This window comes from Rana temporaria, chromosome 13, assembly GCF_905171775.1.
Source record: "Rana temporaria chromosome 13, aRanTem1.1, whole genome shotgun sequence".
In the NCBI taxonomy this organism is placed as follows: domain Eukaryota; kingdom Metazoa; phylum Chordata; class Amphibia; order Anura; family Ranidae; genus Rana; species Rana temporaria.
The window spans coordinates 32,325,249-32,348,966 of NC_053501.1; the positions used below are offsets into that span (position 1 = coordinate 32,325,249).

The following is a 23,718-nucleotide window of genomic DNA, read 5'->3' on the forward strand; positions in this document are numbered from 1 at the left end:
TATAATGTATGGCCAGCCAATGGGAAATCTCCCTAATGGAATGCAACCTGCAAAAAAATAAAAAAATAAATGTGGATTTAGGTATATCCCAATAATAGTAGGAAACACTATTTCTGTTGTAAATTGAAAGCCTAGGTACTATAAGGTGATATGATCCTGAAGAGCCGCATTCTAGCTAACAATTGTTGTCTGTAAACAGAATGTACATTTTGTAACTCATTGATTGTTGTTTTGCAGACATTACTATGACCTTCCTGATGGCCGGGGAGAAGCAAGAGTAAGTTGTGGTTTGCATTTGATAAACATATATTAGATAGTTCATGCAGGGTGAACCTACATCATGTGGATAGTACTTGCAGATCTATTACATTTTGATCATGAAGCGACAATCAATGAAACCCCTACTTTTACCATTTCAGTAGTTGCAGAACATTTGAAATAATAGATGGCCCCTTATGTCTGTACGGGATCTCTGGGCTGCCCTCCTGTAGTTTTTGATATGGCTAAAGTGTAACTCTAGGCAAAACTTTTTCTTTTTAGTATTCATGTGGTGAAGGGTTAGGCTCTCTGACAAGTTTTTATTGCTGTATGTCTCCACAGGGGCGATTTACCTTCTTATTTTTCCATCTAGAAAGAAAGAGAGGGAAAGTCCAACATTTTAGAGTTGTCCCCAGAATGGGAGATAGAGGAAATCTAATGGAGACACCAGTTCCAGGAACAACTCTCTAAAGCTGGCCATGCAAAAAAAAAAACTGAAGCAATCCCCCCATCACACAATCAAGGTGGATAGGGGAAACCTACCCACTGCACTGTTTTACTCCTCAGGACGCCTCTGCTGTCAGAATACACTGATCAGTGCTGCTTAACTGCTTGCCGACCAGCCGCCGCAGTTATACGGCGGTAGGTCGGCTCTGCTGGGCGAGATCACGTAGCTATACGTCATCTCGCCAAGCAGCCAATAGGGGCGCGCGCGCCACCGGAGGCACGCACGCACGCCCCTGATGTCGACGCGCGTGCCCAGTGGGCGCGATCACCGCCGGGCACCCGCGATCGCTCGTTACAGAGCGAGAACCGGGAGCTGTGTGTGTAAACACACAGCTCCCAGTCCTGTCAGGGGGAGAAATGCCTGATTGTCTGTTCATACAATGTTTGAACAGCGATTAGTCATTTCCCCTAGTCAGTTCGACCCCCCTTCAGTTAGAACACACCCAGGGAACATACCTAACCCCTTCCTCATCACTGAAAAAATCACTGAAGTTCCGCTTTAAAACGGAGTTCCACCCAAAAGTGGAACTTCCACTTAAACCACTCCTTGCCCCCTTACATGCCATATTTGGCATGTCATTTTTTTTGGGGGGGGGGGGAGTGGGGTCTTCAGTAGGAGTGGGACTTCCTGTTCCACTTCCTCCTTCCGCCCAGAAACTGCTTAGGCGATACGTCATATCGCCTACGGCGGCCCCTCCCTGTAGGCGATCGCATGGGACACGTGACAGGTCCCAAGCTATCGTCTGACCACTCACAGAGCGCAGCGCCGTTCGCGCATGCGCAGTGAGTGCCCGGCCGTTCAGCCGAAAGCTGTCACGGCCGGGTGCCCACACTAGGAATGAAGACGCAGGCCGGAGAGGAGCGGAGCTCCGTGCGGCGCAGCGCTGGACTGTGGAGCAGGTAAGTGTCTGTTTATTAAAAGCCTGCAGCTACACTTTTTGTAGCTGCTGACTTTTATTAAACATAAAAAAAGCCTGGAACTCCCGTTTAAGTCAATTGGTACTGTCAATATTGAACCACTAGAGGGAGCCCTTGTAATAAATATAAAAGATATCTGAACATGTAAATACAAATGAAATATAGAGCTTTCACAGTTCAGGGTTGCAGCGCAGCCACTATGTCCAGTAGTTAAGTCTGGTGGATTAGCAGAGAATAAAAAAATATATTCTGACCACTTATTTTTATAAAAAGTGCAAATTAAATTTAACATGACCATAAATTTTCATTTTATGTGCTCCATTGTGGCAAGAGAAAAATCACCAAAGAGATATTTCATGGTTGTTGTCTGAGCCTGCTGAGTGCTCACTGGCCTGGGTACAGATGGCTGAGTGGCGAATGACTGTTGAGTGTTAGGGATCTACCCAAAGCCGCTATGATGAGTTATGTATTTTTCAGTGGAACTCTGTGTAGGCCTCTTTTGGGAATTATTCAGTGTACCCAAGGAGAATGTTTTTTTCTATTTATTGAGGTGAAAAATATGCTTCATCCTATTCTGAAGTCTGTTCTGTACTTTTTTTTACTTTGCTAAATGGTCTTCTCACATGCTAAATCACTCTGCTAGTATTATCCAACTGTTAGCCACATGGAGGAGGGCAGTTAGTCCACCCCCTACCCACCTTCCAGTAGTGCCCTTTTTATACAGAACCAAAATATTTTTTTGGTGCTAAGTAATTTGTACGGAAATTATTAACCACTTCAGCCCAGACTGTTTGGCTGCCAAATGGCCAGGCCACTTTTTTCGATTCTGCGTCGCTTTAACTGACAATTGCGCGGTTGTGCGATGTTGTACCCAAACAAAATTGACGCCATTTTTTCCCACAAATAGAGCTTTATGTTGGTGGTATTTGATCATCTCTGCGGTTTTTATTTTTTGTGCTATAAACAAAAAGAAGGCCGACAATTTTTAAAAATATCCTTTACTTTTTGCTATAATAAATATCACAATTCAAAAAAAAAAAAAAATCCTCAGTTTAGGCCGATATGTATTCTTCTACATATTTCTGGTAAAAAAAAACGCATTAAGCATATATTGATCGGTTTTCGCAAAAGTTATAGCGTCTACAAAATGTTTTACTAGTAATGGTGGCGATCTGCGATTTTTATCGTGACTGCGACTTTATGGCGGACACATCGGACACTTTTGACAAATTTTTGCTACCATTGTCATTTATACAGCGATCAGTGCTATAAAAATGCACTGATTACTGTGAAAATGACACTGGCAGGGAAGGGGTTAATCTCTAGGGGGTGCTGAAGGGGTTAAGTGTGTCCTAGGGAGTGATTCTAACTGTGAGGGGGTGTGGCTACAAGTGACACGTCAGTGATCTCTGCTCCCGATCACAGGGAGCGGAGATCACTGTCCTGTCACTAGGAAGAACAAGGAAATGCTGTGTTTACATTGGCATCTCCCCGTTCTTCCTTTCCTGACCACAATCGCGGGCCGCCCGGGAACATAGGGTTCCCGGGACCCGCAGGCGCACTCACACGTCACGCACGCTCGCTGGGCGGCAAATTCAAAGGGACGTACAGGTACGCCCATTTGCCTGCCTGTGCCATTCTGCCGACGTCATGTGATGATGCTGGTTCCTCCCTCCCCTCTCTGTACCGAACAGTACAGTGTGAGAGGAGAGGGGGGGGGGGGGGGAGAGCGGATGCAGCACGAGTGCTGTGGGCTGGATCTGTGACAACTGCAGTCACAGATCTGGCCATCCATCCCTGCTCAGCCATCCCTGCCCCATACTGATGCCCCGTACACACCATCACTTTATGTGATGAAAAAAAACGACATTTTCTGTGAAGTAAAAAATGACGTTTTTGAAACTTCAATTTTCAAAGACGAAGTTACCTACACACCATCGTTTTTCTCACAATGTTCTAGCAAAGCGAGGTTACGTTCTCACCACTTTTTCCATTGAAGCTCGCTTCATAAGTAGCTTCTGGGCATGCGCGGGTGAAAAAAACGTTGTTTTAAACAACGTTTTTTACTACACACGGTCAATTTCTGTGAAGTAAAAGTTGACGTTTTGAAAAACGACACATAAAATTGAAGCATGCTTCAATTTTTTTTGGTCGTTTTTTAGAAGACATAAAACGACGTTTTCCCCCACACACGGTCAATTAAAGTGACGTTTTTAAAAACGTCATTTTTTTTCATCACATAAAGTGATGGTGTGTACGGGGCATGAGACTGTGCAATACTCTGCAATACCCCACACTACTCTACAATACCCCACACTATTCTGCAATACCCCACACTACTCTGCAATACCCCACAATACCATGCAACGTCGCCTATGGGGATTTTTAAGTAGCGAAGTTTGGCGCCATTCCACGAGCGTGTGCAATTTTAAAGGGTGACATGTTGGGTATCTATTTACTCAGCGTAACTTCATCTTTCACATTTATGCAAAAGAATGAAGAAAAAATACTAAATTTGCCAAAAATGTGTCAAAAGTGTCCGATGTGTCCGCCGCCATTACTAGTAAAAAAATAAATTATTAAAAAAATGCCATAAAACTATCCCCTATTTTGTAAACGCTATAACTTTTGCGCAAACCAATCAATAAACGCTTATTGCGATTTTTTTTTTACCAAAAATAAGTAGAAGAATACGTATCGGCCTAAACTGAGGAAAACAAAGAAAACTTCATTTTGTTTACAGAATTTTCAGTCTTTTTTCTCTTATAGCGCAAAAAATAAAATACCACCAAAAGAAAGCTCTATTTGTGTGAAAAAAAGGACGTAAATTTCATTTGGGTACAGTGTTGTATGACTAAGTAATTGTCATTCAAATTGTGAGAGCACCGAAAGCTGAAAATTGGTCTGGTTATTAAGTGGGTTTATGTGCCTGGTGGTCAAGTGGTTTAAGGCGACATACAGGTACGTGCCTGTGCCCAGCCGTGCCATTCTGCCGACGTATATTGGCGTTAGGCGGTCCTTAAGTGGTTAAAGGCGCACAGTGCCAAATAGCAAAAAATGGCCTGGTCATAAAGGGGGTAAAACCTTCCAAAGCTTATGAGGTTAAAGTAAACTCTAACTATTATAATGCAACCACTGTTTGCTCCTGTTATGTATACATTAGAAAAACATTTTAATCCCATTCTAAAACTTGTCAGTCCATTGTGAAGCGTTAATGTATTACTGTATGTATCACTTCAGCAGACAAATGAATGGACTGGAAACTTTTATGCCAGGCAGTACAGTGCATCTCAGTACACAGTATGCCACAGTGAATGGTACTGCCACACACCACACAACTGTGCTTTTACTGTATTATCCCCCATGCAATATATCCATACAGTTTAATATCGTCCTCTTCCTCTATTATGAAACCTCTCTACCAGGAGAGGAACAAGATGTTTCTGGGAATGCAAGCACTTCCCTCCTATTGTAGTTAAAAATGTCTAATAATGCAGGTAATTAGAAGCCATTTTTGGCAAAGGAACAGGAGCATCAGGCTTTTAAAGCAGATTATAAAAAGAAAACATACTGAACATACTTGCTTCCATGCTGTGACACTGCAGCTGTCCCCTGCCAGCTCTAAGACCAAGAATTAAATGATCACATAATGACTGATTGACTGTCAAGCCTCGTACACATGATTTATTTTATTTATTTATTTAAAATGCTTATTGAGAGCGCAGTCATTACCAGCAGGCCTCGATGCGCTCATAGAACCAACATATGAAAAAATACAGAACACATCTCTCATACTATAAGATAACAATATAAAATACATAATAACATTTAAAAAAGCTAAAATACCATACCAATACTAATATCTTACCCTAATTAGGGCCATACACTTGAACAAATAGGAACGTTTTTAAAAATTTCCTGAATTTTAGTAAATCCTTCTCACGTCTTATATATAGAGGTAGAGAATTCCAGAATATTGAGCCCTGCGCATCCAACGTCCTCCCTCCACATTTAGTTCTTCTAAATTTAGGGACAGTCAGATTTGCCTGATCAGCAGATCTCAGTGATCTGTTGGGAACGTAACAGGTAAATTTTTCTTGCAGATACCCTGGGCCTATCTTATGGATGGCTTTATGGACGATACAACCCACTTTGAACAAGACCCGCTCAGCCACCGGTAGCCAATGCAGGGCTTTCAGAGAAGGTGTAATATGGTCCCGACGACCCACACCCGTTAATAACCTTGCTGCAGCATTTTGAATCAGTTGAAGCTTATGCAGAAGGGTTTTTGGACACCCCATGTATAACGCGTTACAATAGTCCAGCCGACTACCAATAAAAGCATTGATCACTTGGACTTTATCCACCTCGTCAATGAAATGCAATGTAGAGCGCAGGAGTTTCAGTTGGTAGTAACATGCGCTTACCACCTGATTTACCTGCGCCTTCAATGACAATTTGGAATCCACAATGATTCCCAAGTTCCGAACTTGGGTAGCCCGGGTCGGGGATGGCATAAACGAAACCGGCCAAGACGGAAAATCAGTCACACTGATTTTGCTCTGATTACTGATAATAATACATTCTGTTTTGGAGCCATTAAGTTTTAAATAATTGGCTCCCATCCAGGACTGTATTTCCTCCAGGCAGGATGCCAAATCTACCTGAACTTCCTCATTTTTAGGTAGCCTAAAATAGATTTGCGTATCATCTGCATAAACATGAAAGCTAAGATTATGGCGCCGAATAATATATAGTAGTGGCCTTATGTAGATATTAAATAATATCGGCGATAGCGCAGAACCCTGAGGAACCCCGCAGGACAAGGAGCTATTAGATGAATAATATGTCCCTAGTCTTACCCTCTGAGTTCTATTCTGCAGGAATGAGGCCATCCATGTCAATGCCATGTCCTCAAACCCGGCCACAGACACCAGCCTTTCCAAAAGTCTGGCATGATCTACAGTATCAAATGCAGCCGACAGATCCAGCAATATTAATGCTGAAGCCTCATCGCTGTCCATGGCCCATAGGCAGTCATCCTTAACTTTAATCAGGGTGGTCTCTGTGCCTCTACCAGGGCGGAATCCAGACTGATATTCATCAAAAATATCATTGGACTCCAAGTGCGGTTGAAGTTGCCACACAACAGCTCTCTCCATTATTTTAGCTAGGAAAGGCAAGGTCGAAATAGGTCGGTTATTAATAGATCGGACCGTGGCACGTTAGCCTTCTTCAACAAGGGGATTATAACCGCCTGCTTCAAAATACTTGGCACTGTTCCAATAGCGAAGGACATATTAATAATGTCTGCTATAAATGGTGCCAAGGTAACAGCCGAGTCCTTCACCAGCTGCGCAATGCAGGGGTCAAGCGCTGACGACGAAGCTCTAAGTGATTTGAGAATAGTCAGTATCTCTACACTAGTTACCGCCGAAAAACAGGTAAAACGTACCCCTTTATATACAGGAAAACTTTCTGTGTAACAAGAGTCATGTATATTATTTCTTATGTCTATTATTTTTTGCTTAAAATACTCTGCTAATTTCTCACTTAATTCTGGAGAGAGTTCTTCCTTGGTATCTAAACAAATTGGATTTGCAAGAGTGTTGGTGACTTTAAATAATTCTGCGGCCTTGTTTTCCGCCAACCTAATTTTCTCCGTTAAATAAGTTCTTTTTGCTTTTTTTATTTCAGCTTTATATATTTTCAACGCCGCTCTATATGCCTCTCTAGTACAGGAATTAGGGTCTTTCCTCCATGTTTTTTCTAACGCTCTGCAACTCCATTTTAACATGCGAGTATTTTGATTAAACCAGAGCGGATTATTTGTTGGGGATCTTATATTTTGACTCTGTTTTTTTGGGGCCAAAAGATCTAAAGTTTTTATTATTGTTGAATTAAATGCTTCTATTTTATCCTCAACGGTATGTATTTTTTTAAATACCCCGATATCTGCATTCTCTAGAAATATTCTAGAGAAAGCATCTGCGGACACATTTGAGTAATTGCGTGTAAGCGATGGTTTAACAACTCTATTAGGTATATGAGGGGGTTTTTTCTTTACATTACCCACTATTTTAAAGCCTATAAAGAAATGGTCACTCCAAGCCACCTCTAGCGGTGGGTCCGTCCCGGTTACACAGCCATTATGTAGTATCCAATCCAAAGTGTGCCCAGCCCTATGGGTGGGTTTACTCACTTCCTCTGTATAACCCAGGCTATTAGCATAACAAAGAAGTTGCTGAACTTCTGTATTGCTAATATCATCTGCCCACATATTGAAGTCTCCCACAATTAAAGACTTGGGAAACTGCAACACTGAGGCTGATAACAATTCTGTAATATCCTTTAAGGCAATTGCATTCGTACTCGGAGGATGATATATGATAATAAAGCCAACGGTCTCTTCCGGACTTTTCTTCCACCTTAAAACTAGGCTTTCTAGTGAAGTATAAATTTCTGTGCAGTTCACGACCTCAAAATCAAATATCGCTCTAAAAATAAGGGCTATACCTCCTCCCCTTTTAAACTGGCGATCACACTTCACTATTTTATATCCCCCTGGAACTAATTCATCCAGCCGTGGGGGAGAAGCAGCCGAAAACCACGTCTCCGTCATGGCAAGTAGGTCCAATTTTTGCTCAACTATTAAATCATAAATGGCCGCTGCATTTTTTATAGCTGAGCGGACATTTATGAGACCTGCCTTTAAAATCTCCGTCTTTTTTCCTGATGTATCCTGGGGTATCCTTTTGTCCTGTATTACTGGGTCAGGATATGTATGTTCCGACCCGTAATCACCATTATTCCTTATAGAACTACGCATAATATTGTATTTTATAATTTTTACCTTAGTGCGATCGTTTAAGGAATAGCACTTATTTAAACTTGTTAAATATTCAAAAGAGTAACATATTAATGATACAGCTAACACTCTGTCTTGTGCCATATCACAAAAGTTTACACCTTATAACACACAATTAAATAGTCAAATGATAAAAATACCAACAGGCACAACTTTAAAATATCCAATATAAAACCTTCAATCTAACATAAAATAGAATCAAGTGAATTAAGTCCCGCTGATTGAGATCTATTTAAAAATTACATTAGTTACTTCTCATCCTTGTATTATTTACCTATCGGCCTTTAGGACCAAGATATTATGGCTTCAATTCTCCATTAACCAGAGGTAAGTACTTCCTGGATGGTCAGGTGATCGCTGGCTCCTCCCCCGCTCGTCGCACTCTCACAGCGTCAGGCGGAGATGATCAGCAGGTGCCACAGATGGAAGGCGATCAAATAAGCAGTCCACAAAAGGCAGGTCAGCAGACAGGTCAGTCCCTCCGATGAGAACGGTCCGTTTTCATTGGTTAACCGATGAAGCTGACTGATGGTCCGTTGCGCCTACACACCATCGGTTAAAAAAACTATCGTGTCAGAACGCGGTGACGTAAAACACAACGACGTGCTAAAAAAAACAAAGTTCAATGCTTCCAAGCATGCGTCGACTTGATTCTGAGCATGCGTGGATTTTTAACCAATGGTTGTGCCTACTAACGATCGTTTTTTTCCCATCGGTTAGGAATCCATCGGTTAAATTTAAAGCAAGTTGGCTTTTTTTTAACCGATGGTTAAATAACCTATGGGGCCCACACACGATCGGTTTTGACCGATGAAAACGGTCCATCAGACCGTTGTCCTCTGTTTAATCTATCGTGTGTACGAGGCCTCAGTCACCACTTTCCATTCTGTTCCTCCAGTACTCACTGGAGTGTCAGGCTCAGGTGGTGGCAGGCAGAGCTGGCTTTGGCTCCTAGCTGCGTGCTGAAAGGTGGTGCCAGCTGTCAATCAGACAAGACGGATGAATCCTGATAATATTGTCATGATCTTTCCCAAGTCCGGCGTGACTGTGCCCCTTTAGCTGATAGTGGACAATAGCTTGCTATCAGCTGACTCTGGGTCACAGGAGGACAAAGATAAGGGTACTCCTGTGACACCAAAGAGAAGACATATATGCAGCCCTACTGTACTGGACTTTTTTTCTGTGAGGCCGTATGTATGTGGTGCAGAGTGCCACACAGTGCGCTCCGAGCACCGAGACCAGGGTCTCACCGAGAGCCCCGGGCCCCATGCTAACGATCGGGAACCGGATCTCCCAACTCTGGGTAACCTAAACGCTATGGATGCCTCTGATTGGCTGCCACAGTGATCAGTCACTGTGAACCCTGCCCCTGTGTTTTTCTCTCTCTATGAATGGAGAGGAAAGATAAAATGTATCTTTATTGATATTGTCTTATTTATAACAACAATTATCCTCCTTTCCCTGGTGGGGTTTCTTTTTTTTTTATTATTATTATTTTTTTGATATATTATATATGATATCTTAATTGTGACGCTTCCCTATGTTTTTATTATTTGATTGTTGTTATTTCGATTATTATATCTTATATCTTACTCTTTAGCAATATGTGTACGCTATAATTCAACTATATATATATATATTGTTCTGATTATACAGTATTATAATTTGTAATCCTCACTTATTGTTTGTACTGTATTACATTTCTTAATAATTTTTTCTTCCTTTTTCTCTTTTTGATATGAAAAATTCTTCAATAAAAACATTGAAACTTAAAAAAAATGTATCTTTCTCTTTCCTTGCAGAGAGGGAAAAAAGTGTGTGAAAAATATTATAAAAGAAATTACCTAGATCAAGGTTTTCCTTTGATAATAAAAAAAAAATCAGGAGATATCCATAACCATTTACTACCAAATGAAAGCCCAATTTGTCCGAAAAAAAACAAGATGTAATCATTCCACCTGGATACACAAAGTTGTTGTGATATGTACGGTTTTACTAACACATGTCAAAATCGTGCTTAGGCATTAAGATTTTTTTTACCCTTAGACATAAAGAAGTTAAAGAGGAAGTAACCCCCAAAAAAAAAAAACACAGGAAAAAAACAAATCCTGCAAGAGAAAGGCATACTAGCTCATTATGTGGCACTTACCTGAAATCGAAGCCCCCGAGGTGCTCCTCGTTCCCCGCCGCCATGCTGTTTTCTCTTTAATAGTTATTTGACCAAGCTTCTATGTACTAAATAAAAACTTTAGTTGAAAACTATTTTTTCTTTCAGACTTCTTATAATTCCGGGGTTAAAGACCAATTTGTGAATTACAAGATTATGGCTGAAGCTGCACAGAGTGAACATGCTGCATTGCTGGTGAGGAATACAAGCTTGCTGACTGAGGTGAGGTCCATACAGGTATCACTGAGAGCAAGCAATACATGTTAAATGATTTGTTGCATCCCAGAAAGATATTGGAGATTTTTGTGGAGTTAGATGTAATAAATATAGTAATATGCCAGCTTCTTTATCTTCTTATAAGCTTTAAAGCAGTATTAAACCCAAAAGCAAACATTTAATACAGTATATTGTGGCTTATTTTAGATGCGGTGGCTGCATTTGTTTACTTATTAAAACTGTCCTTGTTTTATTTTCCGCTGGTGATCTATCTAGGAAGTCTGTTGTTTTTCAACAGAACAAGCTGTCCCAGGGATGTAAGAGAGGGCGGAGACAAACCATTGAACACTGACAGGGGTGCCTAAATGATCAGCTTTTTTTATTTATGTAAGGCCCCTTTCACACGGGCTGTCCGATCAGGTCCACCTGTTTGTTTTTCAAACCCTCCAGTCTTTTCTATGGAGCGACGGATGTCAGCGAACACCAGCCGCCATCGGATCCGATCCTGTCCACCAAAAACAGATGGTGGCCCTATTCCCCATCTGTCCAGAGGATTGGATGGAAACTGACAAGCAGTCCGTTTCCATCCGATTGCCCTATAGAGGAGAGCTGGACTGTGTCCTTGTCCGCTCTGCATAGTGGATTGGACATGGACCTGTCATCCGTCTGCTCAGTGGGGATCAGCGGAGAGATCCCCCCACTGAACAAGAGGATTCTGCTTCATGGAGGCGACCGTGTGAAAGAGTCTTCAGACCTTTATCCCAAAATGAAAAAAAAAACTGTATTAACTGGAGTTTGGCTCCAATTTGTGTAGCATATCCAAATCTGTTAGTCATAGGTTTGTGCAGCCTATTACATTAGGGTGTGCACCCCAAAGCTCAAATCCTACCTAAAACACACTAAGGCCGCGTACACACGGTCGGTCCAAACCGATGAAACGGACTGAAGGACCTTTTCATTGGTCCAAACCGATCGTGTGTGGGCCCCATCGGTCAGTTATCCTTCGGTCCAAATTTTTAGAACTTGCTTTAAAATTTAACCGATGGACGCCTAACCGATAGGTCAAAACCGATGGTTAGTATGCAAAAGCATCGGTTAAAAACTTGCGCATGCTCAGAATCAAGTCGACGCATGCTTGGAAGCATTTAACTTCATTTTTCTCTGCACATTGTGTTTTACGTGACCGCGTTGGACTCGATCGTTTTTTTAACTGATGGTGTGTAGGCACATCAGACCATCAGTCAGCTTCATCGGTTAACCGATGAGAACGGTCCTTCGGACCGTTCTCATCGGATGGACCGACCGCGTGTACGCGGCCTAACACTGATACTATTTAAAAAATGCTTAAAATTTTTTTACCCATACTATTGGCGGGAGGTAACTCAGTTTATTCATGGTTTAACCACCATTCCTATTCCTCTGACAATTAGTGTCTGCCTCCTTGGCCTAGTGGAACAACTGGCATTTGCTAAAGCAACACACACCCTAATAAGTATCCCTCTAAAGTGGAAGTCAGCCAATCCCCCCACCCTGTCATCATGGAAGCAACTGGTTAAAACAATGATACCCCTTTATTAAGCAACATATCTGTTTTTAGGATGCCCGTATCGACCTAATTAGCATATTCCTTGTGTAAATCGACGGAAACGCCACCTAGCGGCCAGCATAAAATTGCAACTAAGATACGACGGCGTAAGAAACTTACGCCGGTCGGATCTTAGTCAAATCTATGCGTAACTGATTCGAAGAATCAGGCGCATAGATACGACGCCGCAACTCAGAGATACGACGGCGTATCTGGAGATACCCCGTCGTATCTCGTTCCTGAATCTAGCCCTCACTTTTCCATTTTAAAACATGACTATGACTGTACAGATATTACAGCTGGTGGATCCTGAACCTTAAGGACTTTTCACTGGAACAACTCCTTGTTTGCAGTATCTGAGTCTAGTCCTGGAAATGGCTGAGGCCAGAGTGCTTCTTACACAGGAGAAAATTCTCTTTTCTCAGATTCAAGCTGTTAAGTACAGGAGTCGTCCAGTTCTCCTATTTTGCACAAGAGTTATGGGCCTGATGATAGCCTCCTTTGAGGCAGTCCCGTTTGCGAAGTTTCACTCAAGACCTTTATAATGCAAAATTCTGTCAATGTGGAATGTCAATCAGATTTCTGGACTGACCTGTTTGTTTGGCATTGAGGACCAAACTGTCCCTGGGTTGGTGGCTCATAAATCTGGCTCTGAAGTTGGGGAAGCCTTTCCTTACCACCTACTGGAGTATCCTCAAGATGGATGCCAGCCTGTCAGGCTGGATACGATTCCTGGGCACCCTGTCTGTGCAGGGCACTTGGTTGTCAGCAGAATCTCGTCACTCAGTCAACATGCTGGAACTTCAGGCAATTTTTGTCTTTCTCTTCAGCATTGAACTATCCTACTGGAAGGTCATTTGATCTTGATCCAGTCAGAAAACACCATGGCAGTAGCGTATATCAACCATCAGACAGGAACCAGAAGTCTTGTTGTGGCAAGAAAGGTAGATCCAGTCCCATCCTGGGCAGAACTTTGAGGTCAAGCTTTGTCCACCATGTACATCTTAAGCATAGAAAATTGTCAGACAGACTTCCTCAGCCAGCAAGACATAGACCCAGGATGGGAAGCATGGGATACCCCGAACTGTAGAACTTGAGGACTGCTAGGTTTCTGTCTGCTCTGTACAAATTACTGTCTGTATTGCTCAACCCCAGGCTGCACTATACTGTCTCTTTGATGACTTGCACAACTCCTGGCTGTATTGCATAGCTCCTGGCTGCACTGGACACACTTAGGCAGTATAGCACACTCCTGGTTGTCTTGCTCAACTCTTGGCTGCACTGCATTAGGTTGTAAGGTAAAACATCCTACAGACACTTCTCCACTGTGTAGCGGCGTTAAGTACTCACTCAGTCGCAGAATAGTGGAGTTACCTCACACCTGCTTTCTTGGCTCCATCCTGACTCTGGTCCATGCTCTCTTTGGTAGGCAACCAGCTAAATCTAGCTGGGACCTTGATGTCTCCAAAAGGAATCCACAAGCTTCTCTCACTCACCCTCTCTCCCACTCTTTCTCTCTCCCCACTGGGAGCAGAGCCCCCAACACAGGAGTCTCTTCCAGAAGGCTAAGGCTGGACCCTGGAATTCTGCCCCTTGGCTGCAGGGCCTCAAAACCTTTATGGGCTCTCCCTCCACCTACTGATAACGCCTCCCCAGGGATTGGCTGGAGAGCCATAAATATTCAAGCTGCTTGCCCTCATTCCCACTATACTTTTAAAAATATACAGATGCCATGGGCAAGTAGCAAAACAGAAGCATGTGAGATACAGAAAAACCCAAAACAATCAACCTCTGTTCCTCTGCTTACAGAGGAGCCAATAAATGTGCCTAGCAGCCGGCTCTAAACTAGGCTGCTACACATGTAAGAAAATACATAGAATTTTGAGAATGCTTTTTCTTAGCCTAAAACTTAAATTTACTGGAGCCAGGCAACTAGCATGTTGGAAGAGGGACAGAAATGTTGCCCTCCATATCTCTCTATTAATTTTAACAACAATCAATTTAGTCACTGAAATTGGCATGGTCAGGTGAGGCTCAGGGACATGGCCTTGGATTATATGCAGAGTTTGTTATCCAACTGGGATAGTGCTGCTTATAATAGGAGCAATTTCCAGCTACACAATGTACCTGACCTTCCACTAGTTCCAAAACAGAGCCTCTTCTACTATGTCAAGTGAGAGCAATGTGTCATCTTTACTTCCTTTCATCATGTAATGGGCTCTGTAAGCCCACCCCCACCCAAATCAACAATGTAACATTTGGCAGTGATCTAAGATTGTTCTATCTCATCTCCCTTTTCACTCAACAAGTTCTTTTTTATTAAATTAATCTTTTGCAGGTAATAAGATTTTGTTGGTTTCTATAACTTGGATCAGTAAAGAAGCTGTAAAATGTGTGCATGCCAGAAGCCACAGCTGTGTTTTGCTGTAAAAGCCATAAGAAAATAGAAAGGATTATATCTAGAGATGTGAAAAATGTGTTTATTTTTGGATTAATTTGTTAAGTCAATCATTTAATTTAGTTATATTCGTTTTGATTCATTTTTGGAGCTTGTTTTGTATGTTTGTTCCGAATTTATTTGTATTTTTGTTTTTAAGTTATTTAGAAAGATTCTGATTAATTCCTTATGTTTTCCTTATTCCTCATTCCTTATTATGTTTCCAGTGCATTGACTTGCTTGTGACTTCAATGCGGCTTGTTTGTGACTTTGATGTTTTGCAACATATTATTGAACTTACAAAACCATCTGAAGTGGCAAACAAATGAAAGGAATAAATACAAATTAATTTGTTGTTTTCGGTAAAAAAAAAATCGGATTCATTGAAATTCGTTATTGTGATTCGGATACATCCGAATCTCCGAATAACGAAAATTTCATCTGAATTTAGTTTTGTAATGAAATGGATCACACATCTCATGTCTAGTTATATGGCCAAATAAACATTTTTTTTTTTCAATAACAGTTTTATTTATAGATTTTTAACAGATATACATGTAAGACATTACACGCATAGTTCAAGTAACAAGGTTGCAGCTTTCGCGTTCAACAAAATCAGGATCACTATCCTTCCTATCAAATGATATCAAACAGAGACTCCACAGTGTGTACTAAGCCTATACTTCGTAGAACTAAATAAGTTAATGGAACGGAAAAACATACAACTATACTGATAAGAGACCCAAAGGGTCTCATGGGAGAGAAAGGAGAGAGAAGAAGGAGAAAAAAAAGAGAAGGAAGAAAGGGGAAGAAAAAAAAAAGGGGGTGAGAAGTCATCAATCTGGTGTAGTTACCGGTTCATAGTGGGTCCTCACGGCGATGCCACAACTCCCAGACCTTATCATGGGCCTCCAGTCTGTCTTGTATTCTAGCTGTCATCCTCTCCATCAGTTCCACATCTTTAATCCTGGCATATAGAGCCTTTGGGGGGGGGGGGGGTGCTGCTTTTCTAATGCAATGCCACCAGACAACGCGCTGCCGTGAGGACGTGTCGGCTCAGTTTCTTGTAGGGTGCAGGAATTTTCAGTGGGGATAGTCCTAGTAGGCAAAATTTCAGAGTAAGTGGGATCGACCTGTCACAAAAAAAAACAATTCTTAATGGATATTAATGTATTTAACAACTATTTAATACAGATTGAACTCCCTGATAAATGTGTGCTTGTTGTGGCCTCATTTCCACCATACTCCATTGCTTTTCCTCATTGTGCTGGTCTCCTAAATCATTGTTCACTACTCAAGAAGGTACACTGCTTGAATAATATCAGATTCTTGTTGGTTTTTCCTAAATTCGAGCAGTATATGTCCCTGCGGCACCGTTTTGTTTCACAAAAGTTAATTGTTCAGTCAACTTTTGTTGAAGGAGTCTGTTGAATTTTTTTTGGCCAAACAGCTCCTGCATGCATCCAAACAGATGCAGGCTTTGGTTGAGTATTCTGACTGCTTGTGAAGTCAGCTTTCAGAATACAGTAGCCCGGCAGGGGAGATTCATCTATTCGTGCTATTAGCCTGGATGGCGGAATCTGTTCTTTTGTCCAGGCCACAGGTTGACCAGTTTTGGAGCAGATGTAAAATTGAGATCAACCCAGAGCCTGGACTGGCTGAGTGACATCAGCTTACAGCGGACTTTAGCCCACTGTTGGCTGAAAAGGGGTCACAGGAGTGCAGAACGAACGGCACTGCCATGACCTACAGGAGAAGAATAGCCAAAATAGGTTTGGCTATACTTCTCCTTTAACATGCGAGTCACACTACGCCTGCCGATTGGCTCCCACTGTGTACTGGGAGCCGAGTGTTCCCAGAACACAACGGGGGGGGGGGAACAGGAGGTGACGTCATGCCCGCAGTCTGCCCGAGACTGTGTGGCTGAAAGTGGGTGCAAATACCTGTCTTTAGACAGGTATCTGCACCCCCCTCCCCCCTGAAAGGTGTCAAATGTGACACCGGAGGGGGGGAGGGTTTCCGATCAGTGGGAGTTCCACTTTAGGGTGGAGCTCCGCTTTAAGTGGTTAAACAGAACGAAGTTCATTCCTTTGATCTAAAAGAACTAAAAGATACTTTGGTTATAGTTATCTCCCTGACAATGTTGATAAACATTTGCCAGCTATTTTTATTAATTTTTTTGACAGCTCTGACTGAGTAGAGAACATCTCAGCACTTACATGAATGAATCGTGAGGGGGGTTGAATCGAGATTGCGATTTTGTAACGATTAATTGTGCAGCTCTACATAATATACAGTATGACGACTGTGTACAATTCTACTTTCTTTAGGTATCTGATCTGAAGCATAAATTGTCTTCCAAGGACATCTTCCTGAAAGAACTTAAAGAAGAATTAGAAGGCTTCAAGGAGAAGAATGCTCTTCAGGCTTCTAAGATCAAATCCCTGAAAGACCACATAAAGGAACTGAGTCATATGACCAGCGGGAAGTCTGAAGCAAATGCTGAGATATATACTTTGAGGAGAGAGAATAAGGAGCTAAATGAAAGGAAAACTGAACTGGAGAATAGAGTAAGGTGGGTATACATTAACAGACAAACAAAATCAGATCCTTTAGTTGTCAGTAGGTTGATTAGGTACTCTGGCAAACATGGCAAGGCTTCCTCAAGAAAAGTTCTTAGTTCTTCCAAATGTGCAGGGGCCAAGATGAAACCAAGCATGAGAGTCTCGGTTTTCCTGCTGCATTCTTTTTAATAGAAAACAAATACGATAATGAAATCTTCTATACAAACTACAGAAGGTGCAAGGGGCTTGGATGTCTGATATGGAAATTTTCCATCTCACCTCTTGTCTCTGTTAGAACTGACTCATTAGTTCTCTGGTCTTTTGGTGAAAGGGTTCTAGGCCAGAGGAGAAGGACATTAAAAATGCCATCCAAAAATACTTTGCAACGTCACAGCTTTCACCACTCATTATACTGCCTTTCCCTCGTATGCTATACAGAAATAAGCTGATATCTGGTATCAAATAGAAAGCCTCAAAAAAACTGGGTCTAAACCGATAATTTAAAAAAATATTTGACCTTGAACACTCAGTATTATAATTTCTTAAATTTTAAGACCTGACATAAAGCTGAACTGAAAAAGATTTAAAACAAACAATAGTTAATGCAATTATGTAATTGAAAAAAAAAATATGCAAGTTTAAAGCCTAATGCCGCGTACACACGACCGTTTTTCGGGTTCTAAAAAATTTAGTTTTTTTTTATGTCATTAAAAACGATCGTGTGTGGGCTTCAGAGCATTTTTCACGATCTAAAAAATGGGCAATTTGTCAAATTGTCAGCACTATATAAATACCTGTAATAAATAAATGTTCCAAAATAATATTGTCTATGAAATGTATTGTCTTATTGTTAATTGTCCTAAATATATTAAATAAAGAAGTATACATTGTGTACAGGAACACAGAAACCACAAAATCCACATTCTTTGATTTACTAAGTGAGCTATCAAACATAGTTCTAAATAATTCTGAAGGGAATACAGTTCCTAATGTACCGTATTTTTCCGTGTATAAGACGCTACTTTTTCCTTAAATAGTTATACTGAAAACCGAGCAGCGTCTTATACACAGTGAATAAGCCTGGGAGAGAGCCACGTGGGTGGTCGCTGGTCATAGCTAGTCAAACGGCTTTCTCCAATCATGAGCCGTATGTTACAGATGTCAGCTGGAGGTGGAGGCAGAGGTAGAGAGTGCACAGATGCGATCCCGTCGGACGTGGAGAGTGCGCAGATGCATCAGGGACCGGAGCATTTTGAGCCCAAGATGTCACAGAATAATAAAAGTAAGCAAATGTCTTATTCTGCAAAATTCAAATGGAATGTAGTCAGCTATGCAAAAGAGCATGGAAATAGAGCTGCAGAGAGACAGTTTGGACCTCCCCCAACTGAGAGTATGATTAGGCAGTGGAGAACACAGGAAGAACAACTCCTTAAGATGCCAAAGAAGAAGGTCTTAAGAGGAAAACCAGCAACATGGCCAAATTTGGAGCAGAGGCTTAAGACTTGGATTTTGGAGTAGCGCCAAAGTGGCTTATGTGTGTCAAACAAGCTTATTTAATGTCAGGCAAGAATGTTTGCTAGCAAAATAAAAATTGTTGATTTTACAGGAAAGGCAAAATGGTGCTTCAATTTCATGAGGAGAGAAGGTGTCAGAAAACTCACCCAGCAAGCGCCCATCTCCATGCAGCAGCTGCTAATTCCCGTTCAGCTAACGCCAGTGCGCATGTGCAGAATCTCAGACAGAGACAAACGGGACTCAGAACGGGCATGCGCAAAGGCGCATCCATGCAAACACGCGCGCTAGTGCGCATGCGCATGCCTCCACGAGTCCTGTTTAAACAGAGAGTCTGCCTGATACCAGTGCTGGATCGTCTTCAGCTTGTTCCTGTGTTCCTGTGTACTACTTGCCTGACTGACCTTGCTCCTGAAAGCCCGGCTTTCCCTGACCATTCTCTTGGATTCTCCTTGCCTGCTTGCCTGCCTCTGCTACTCAACTGACCTTGTCTTGGACTTATGACTACGGCTTTGCCCTCTGATTGTGTACCTCGCTGCCAACCTGTTTCTGACTTCCGCCTGTTCCTGATTCTGCCATTGATCCTTGTCCAGTTCCTGCTAAACAAACCTGGTGACCAGTTCCTACATCTGCTCTGCAGAAGTTCCTGTGTCTTCAAGCTTCAGCCTTTAACCTGCAGGCACCTGCACCCTTTCATTGCCCCTGCACTTCCTGTACCCACCACCAGGGGTGCTTGGACCGGAAACATGCAAGAGGCCACCCTCATCCTCTCGGGCTCGGATGTAAGGTACGTGACAGAAGGGTTGGCCATGAGAACACGAACAAAGTTAGCTCAGAAAATGCCACCAGTTTATGAGGATAAAATCAAACAGTTTCACTCCTATGTCATACAACTTCGAAAAAAATATGATTTTGAACCAAATCAGATGGCGAACATGGATGAGGTCCCTCTCAATTTTGATGTGCCTTCCAACAGAACTGTTGATGTGAAAGGAATCAAAACAGTGGCAATCAAAACAAGTGGCCATGAAAAGACACACTATACTGCTGTGCTTTCATGCTGTGCAGATGGTACTAAACTGCCTCCTATGCTTATTTTTAAGAGAAAACATATCCTAAAGAGACCATACCACCTGGCATTATTGTGCAAGTTCAAGAGAAGGGATGGATGAATGAAGACATTGTGGCCATTTGGTTTGCAAAGGCTTGGTCCAGAAGACCCGGAGGGCTCTTAAAAAAGCCAGCTCTGCTTGTCTTTGATCAATTCCGAGCATATTTAACACAAAAGACTAAAAGGGTTGCATCAGATTTGCGAACACACCTAGCAGTTATTCCTGGTGGACTTACAGGTCAGCGACAGCCACTAGATGTTTCAATAAACAAGCCATTTAAAGTCCTGATGAGAGAAGAATGGAGTAGATGGATGCAAAAAGCAGGTGATAACTTGACACTGGCTGGAAGAGTGAAAAAAACAACCAAGGTCTGCAATTGGATCTGAAACTCATGATATGGCGTCAAACAAGAGGTGATTGTGAAGTCCTTCAAGAAATGTGGAATCAGCAATGCAATGGACGGAACTGAGGATGATCTCGCATATATAGACAGTGGCTCAAAAGACAGCAGTGATGCAAAAGAAGAAGAAATTATGTCAGGAACTAGTGATGAAGAAGAGAACATTGATGCAACAGAGGCTGAATAAAGTGATATGCTGCATAATATACTGGAATGTAAACGTTACCTGCAGTAATTACTAAATGAAAATGTGTTCTGTTTTATGTTTAAAATCTTAATTAAATTAATTAATAATTAAAATATTCATATTAATTTGTTAATTTTGGGTTGGAAAAATGGGGGGCGTCTTATATACAGAAAAATACGGTAGGTGGTAGAATTAAAATACAAAAGCCAAATCTCACAACCAAAGTTCAGCAAGAACGTTTGTCTGTCAACAGTTACTACAAAAAAGACTGGGGCCATGTTTTATTAATTGGAAATATGTGTTTTTTTTTTTATTCTTAATCCTTTCTGTTAACAATACCCTGGGACACATGCTCAGAATTTCCATAGACATGTGCGCAATGTATGCGCTTCTTGGAGATTGTGAGAATTTATTTTTCTTCTATTTTTGTAATTGTACTTTATTTTTCTTCGTTCTTCTGCTACGAGCCTGGTAGCTTCGCCACTGGGAAAAGTCACTGGAGCCCATGTTCTACCTTTTAGGGATAAACAGTAGAGCCTTAAAAAAGAATTCCAGCCTAAACATAACTGATCTTAAAAATGTTCCCTCTTCCCTCCTAACACCTGTGCTGACTAACCCGCATAAGTAAGATGTACTGTATATACTTCCCTTTTTTCAGGACACTCCAGTCAGATGATCCGGCTCCCGTGTGTCAGCCTGCCGCAGCTGCAGGGGAGAGGTGGGAGAACCGACAACAGCTGGGACATGGAAGCCTATGGGTCACTGCTCCTGGATTTCCCATCTGTTGTAAATCGCTCGCTCCTCCCCCCTGCAGCCCCTGCTGGGGACTACATGACTCGACTGTATCGGGCTGAAAATTGGAAAGTATAAATGTCTTTTTTTTTTACACAGGTTAGTCAGCATAGGTGTTAGAAGGGGGAAGGGACAGTTTTAAGACTAGCTAGGTTTATGCTGGAATTCTATATATATTAAAAAAAAGACACAGTTGCTGTTTATTTTTTCATGTCATGCATTTATTCGAGCAGACTTGTAAAGTTACTTAAAGGTCCACTTTAAAGGCTTTTCCAACAGGCTTGTCCGACTCAAAAAAATCAGGGGGCTGAACTGAGTGGAATTAATCTTCGTAGGGGTTTCATTATGCCTGCTGAGGGCCACATCTACTTAATTCCAGAAAAAAGTATAGCATTTCAGTAATTGACATTTTAATAAAAAAAAAATTTATTAAATCTTTTCATTCTTGTTATGTACCATATTTTAGACCCAGTGTTGTCATCACTGGGTCTTTTTGCTTCTCCATGCAATGCAAGAAGATCATGGATGGTAGGAGGGGCTGGCAGTGTGCTATACATACTGTAGTTTCCTGAAACATCACAGTACCCAAGCCTATTCCAGATAATCCAGGACATAGAAGGTGATTGACAGCCTTAGCTGTGCATGTTTCCCATGTGCCCATTCCTTTCACTCAGGTCTCAGATTACACTTGGCTCCCTGCTCCTATGCTTTGTAGTGTGTGACATCAGATCTTTGCCCCCTGTCTTCTGTAGCTCAGAAATAGCCTTTGATATGTGTACCTTGAACAGCTGTTGAGAAGAGAGAGCTGCAGATAAACAGGTACAACTTATGTAGGATGTTTTTTTTCATCTCTCTGTATCACCTGAGGTTTGTCACTTCAGTGGCCATATGTAAGGGTTTACAACCACTTTAATTACTTTTAAAGCAAGAGTCTGCCTGCATTGTGTGTAATAGGTACTTGGTAGATGAAGTACAGGGAGTAGGGGCATGCCAGCGTCAGTAGAATCTGACCTCCCAGCAGCTTCCCTTGCAAGAATTTTACAAGCCTTATGATGTTACTGAAATAATACAAGCTATTTCTTGCTACAGGAACAAGATAAAAAAAATGCATTCTGGGACATGCTCTACAGGGGGAGAAGGAGGTTTGGGGTTAAATGTGGGTAATGCCTGGACATATACCTAAGGTATAAGCTGTCTTAAAATGATACAAGAATAATTCTCAATGTGTCCACAATCTACAGGTTACACTTGATGGAAAGAGAAAAGGCCGAACAAAGAAGTTTTAGCTGTGAGAAAAAGCTCCTGGAGACTATCGATAGGTTGTCCTCCTGTCTAAATATGAATGTTGAGGAACAAGAAGATCCCCTCAATGTTTTGGTGACAAAGGTAATTCCGATAACCTGAGGCAGCTATCTTTGTTCATTTGATCAGTGGGATTGTTGTTTTCCATCAGTCTTAAAATGATACAAGAAAAGTCAGTTGTTTCTGTAGATTACCCATTTAGAGGAACCTAGGGCCAGATTCACAAAAGGGATACGATGGCGTATCTCCTGATACGCCGTCGTATCTCTGTTTTTATCTATGCGACTGATTCAAAGAATCAGTTACGCAAAGATATCCATAAGATCCGACAGGTGTAATTGTTTTACACTGTCGGATCTTAGGATGCAGTACCGAGGCCACCGCTGGGGGGAGTTTGCGCCGTAAACCAGCATCGGGTATTCAAATTAGGAGTTACGGCGATCCACGACGGATTTTTGCGTTCGCTACGTCGCCGCTAGTCTAGTTTCCCGTCGCAAAGTTAGTCGTCGTTTTGGGTGCCCTAACTTTAGTCAGCAATCGTATTGCTGTCTAAAGTATGGCCGTCGTTCCCGCGTCGAAATTTAAAATTTAACGTCGTTTGCGTAACACGTCCGGGAATACGGAAGTACGCTACGCGCGTCGCCGTTCGAAAAAATGACGTCACGGCGCGCAAAGCACGACGGGAATTGCGAAACTGAGCATGCGCAGTAGGTCCGGCGCGGGAGCGCGCCTAATTTAAATGGCACACGCCCATTTGAATTGGCCCGCCTTGCGCCAGAGGCTGCCAGCGTAGTTTTCATCGCAAGTGCTTTGTGAATCAGGCACTTGCGATGAAAACTTGCGGCGGTGTAACGTATCTACGATACGTTACGCCGCCGCTCACCTACGTGAAT

General features: G+C 42.0%; 1 protein-coding gene across 1 annotated transcript in view; it reads left to right on the top strand.

Moving 5' to 3' along the window:
- The window catches only part of LOC120921222 (coiled-coil domain-containing protein 170-like), a 59,234-nt gene that overhangs the window by 16,396 nt on the left and 19,120 nt on the right, over positions 1-23,718 (top strand). The window contains exons 3-6 of the mRNA XM_040333959.1: positions 238-277; positions 10,827-10,940; positions 17,287-17,531; positions 22,765-22,909. Of these exons, the coding sequence (XP_040189893.1) occupies positions 238-277; positions 10,827-10,940; positions 17,287-17,531; positions 22,765-22,909 (544 nt within the window). The remainder of the gene's footprint in view (positions 1-237; positions 278-10,826; positions 10,941-17,286; positions 17,532-22,764; positions 22,910-23,718) is intronic.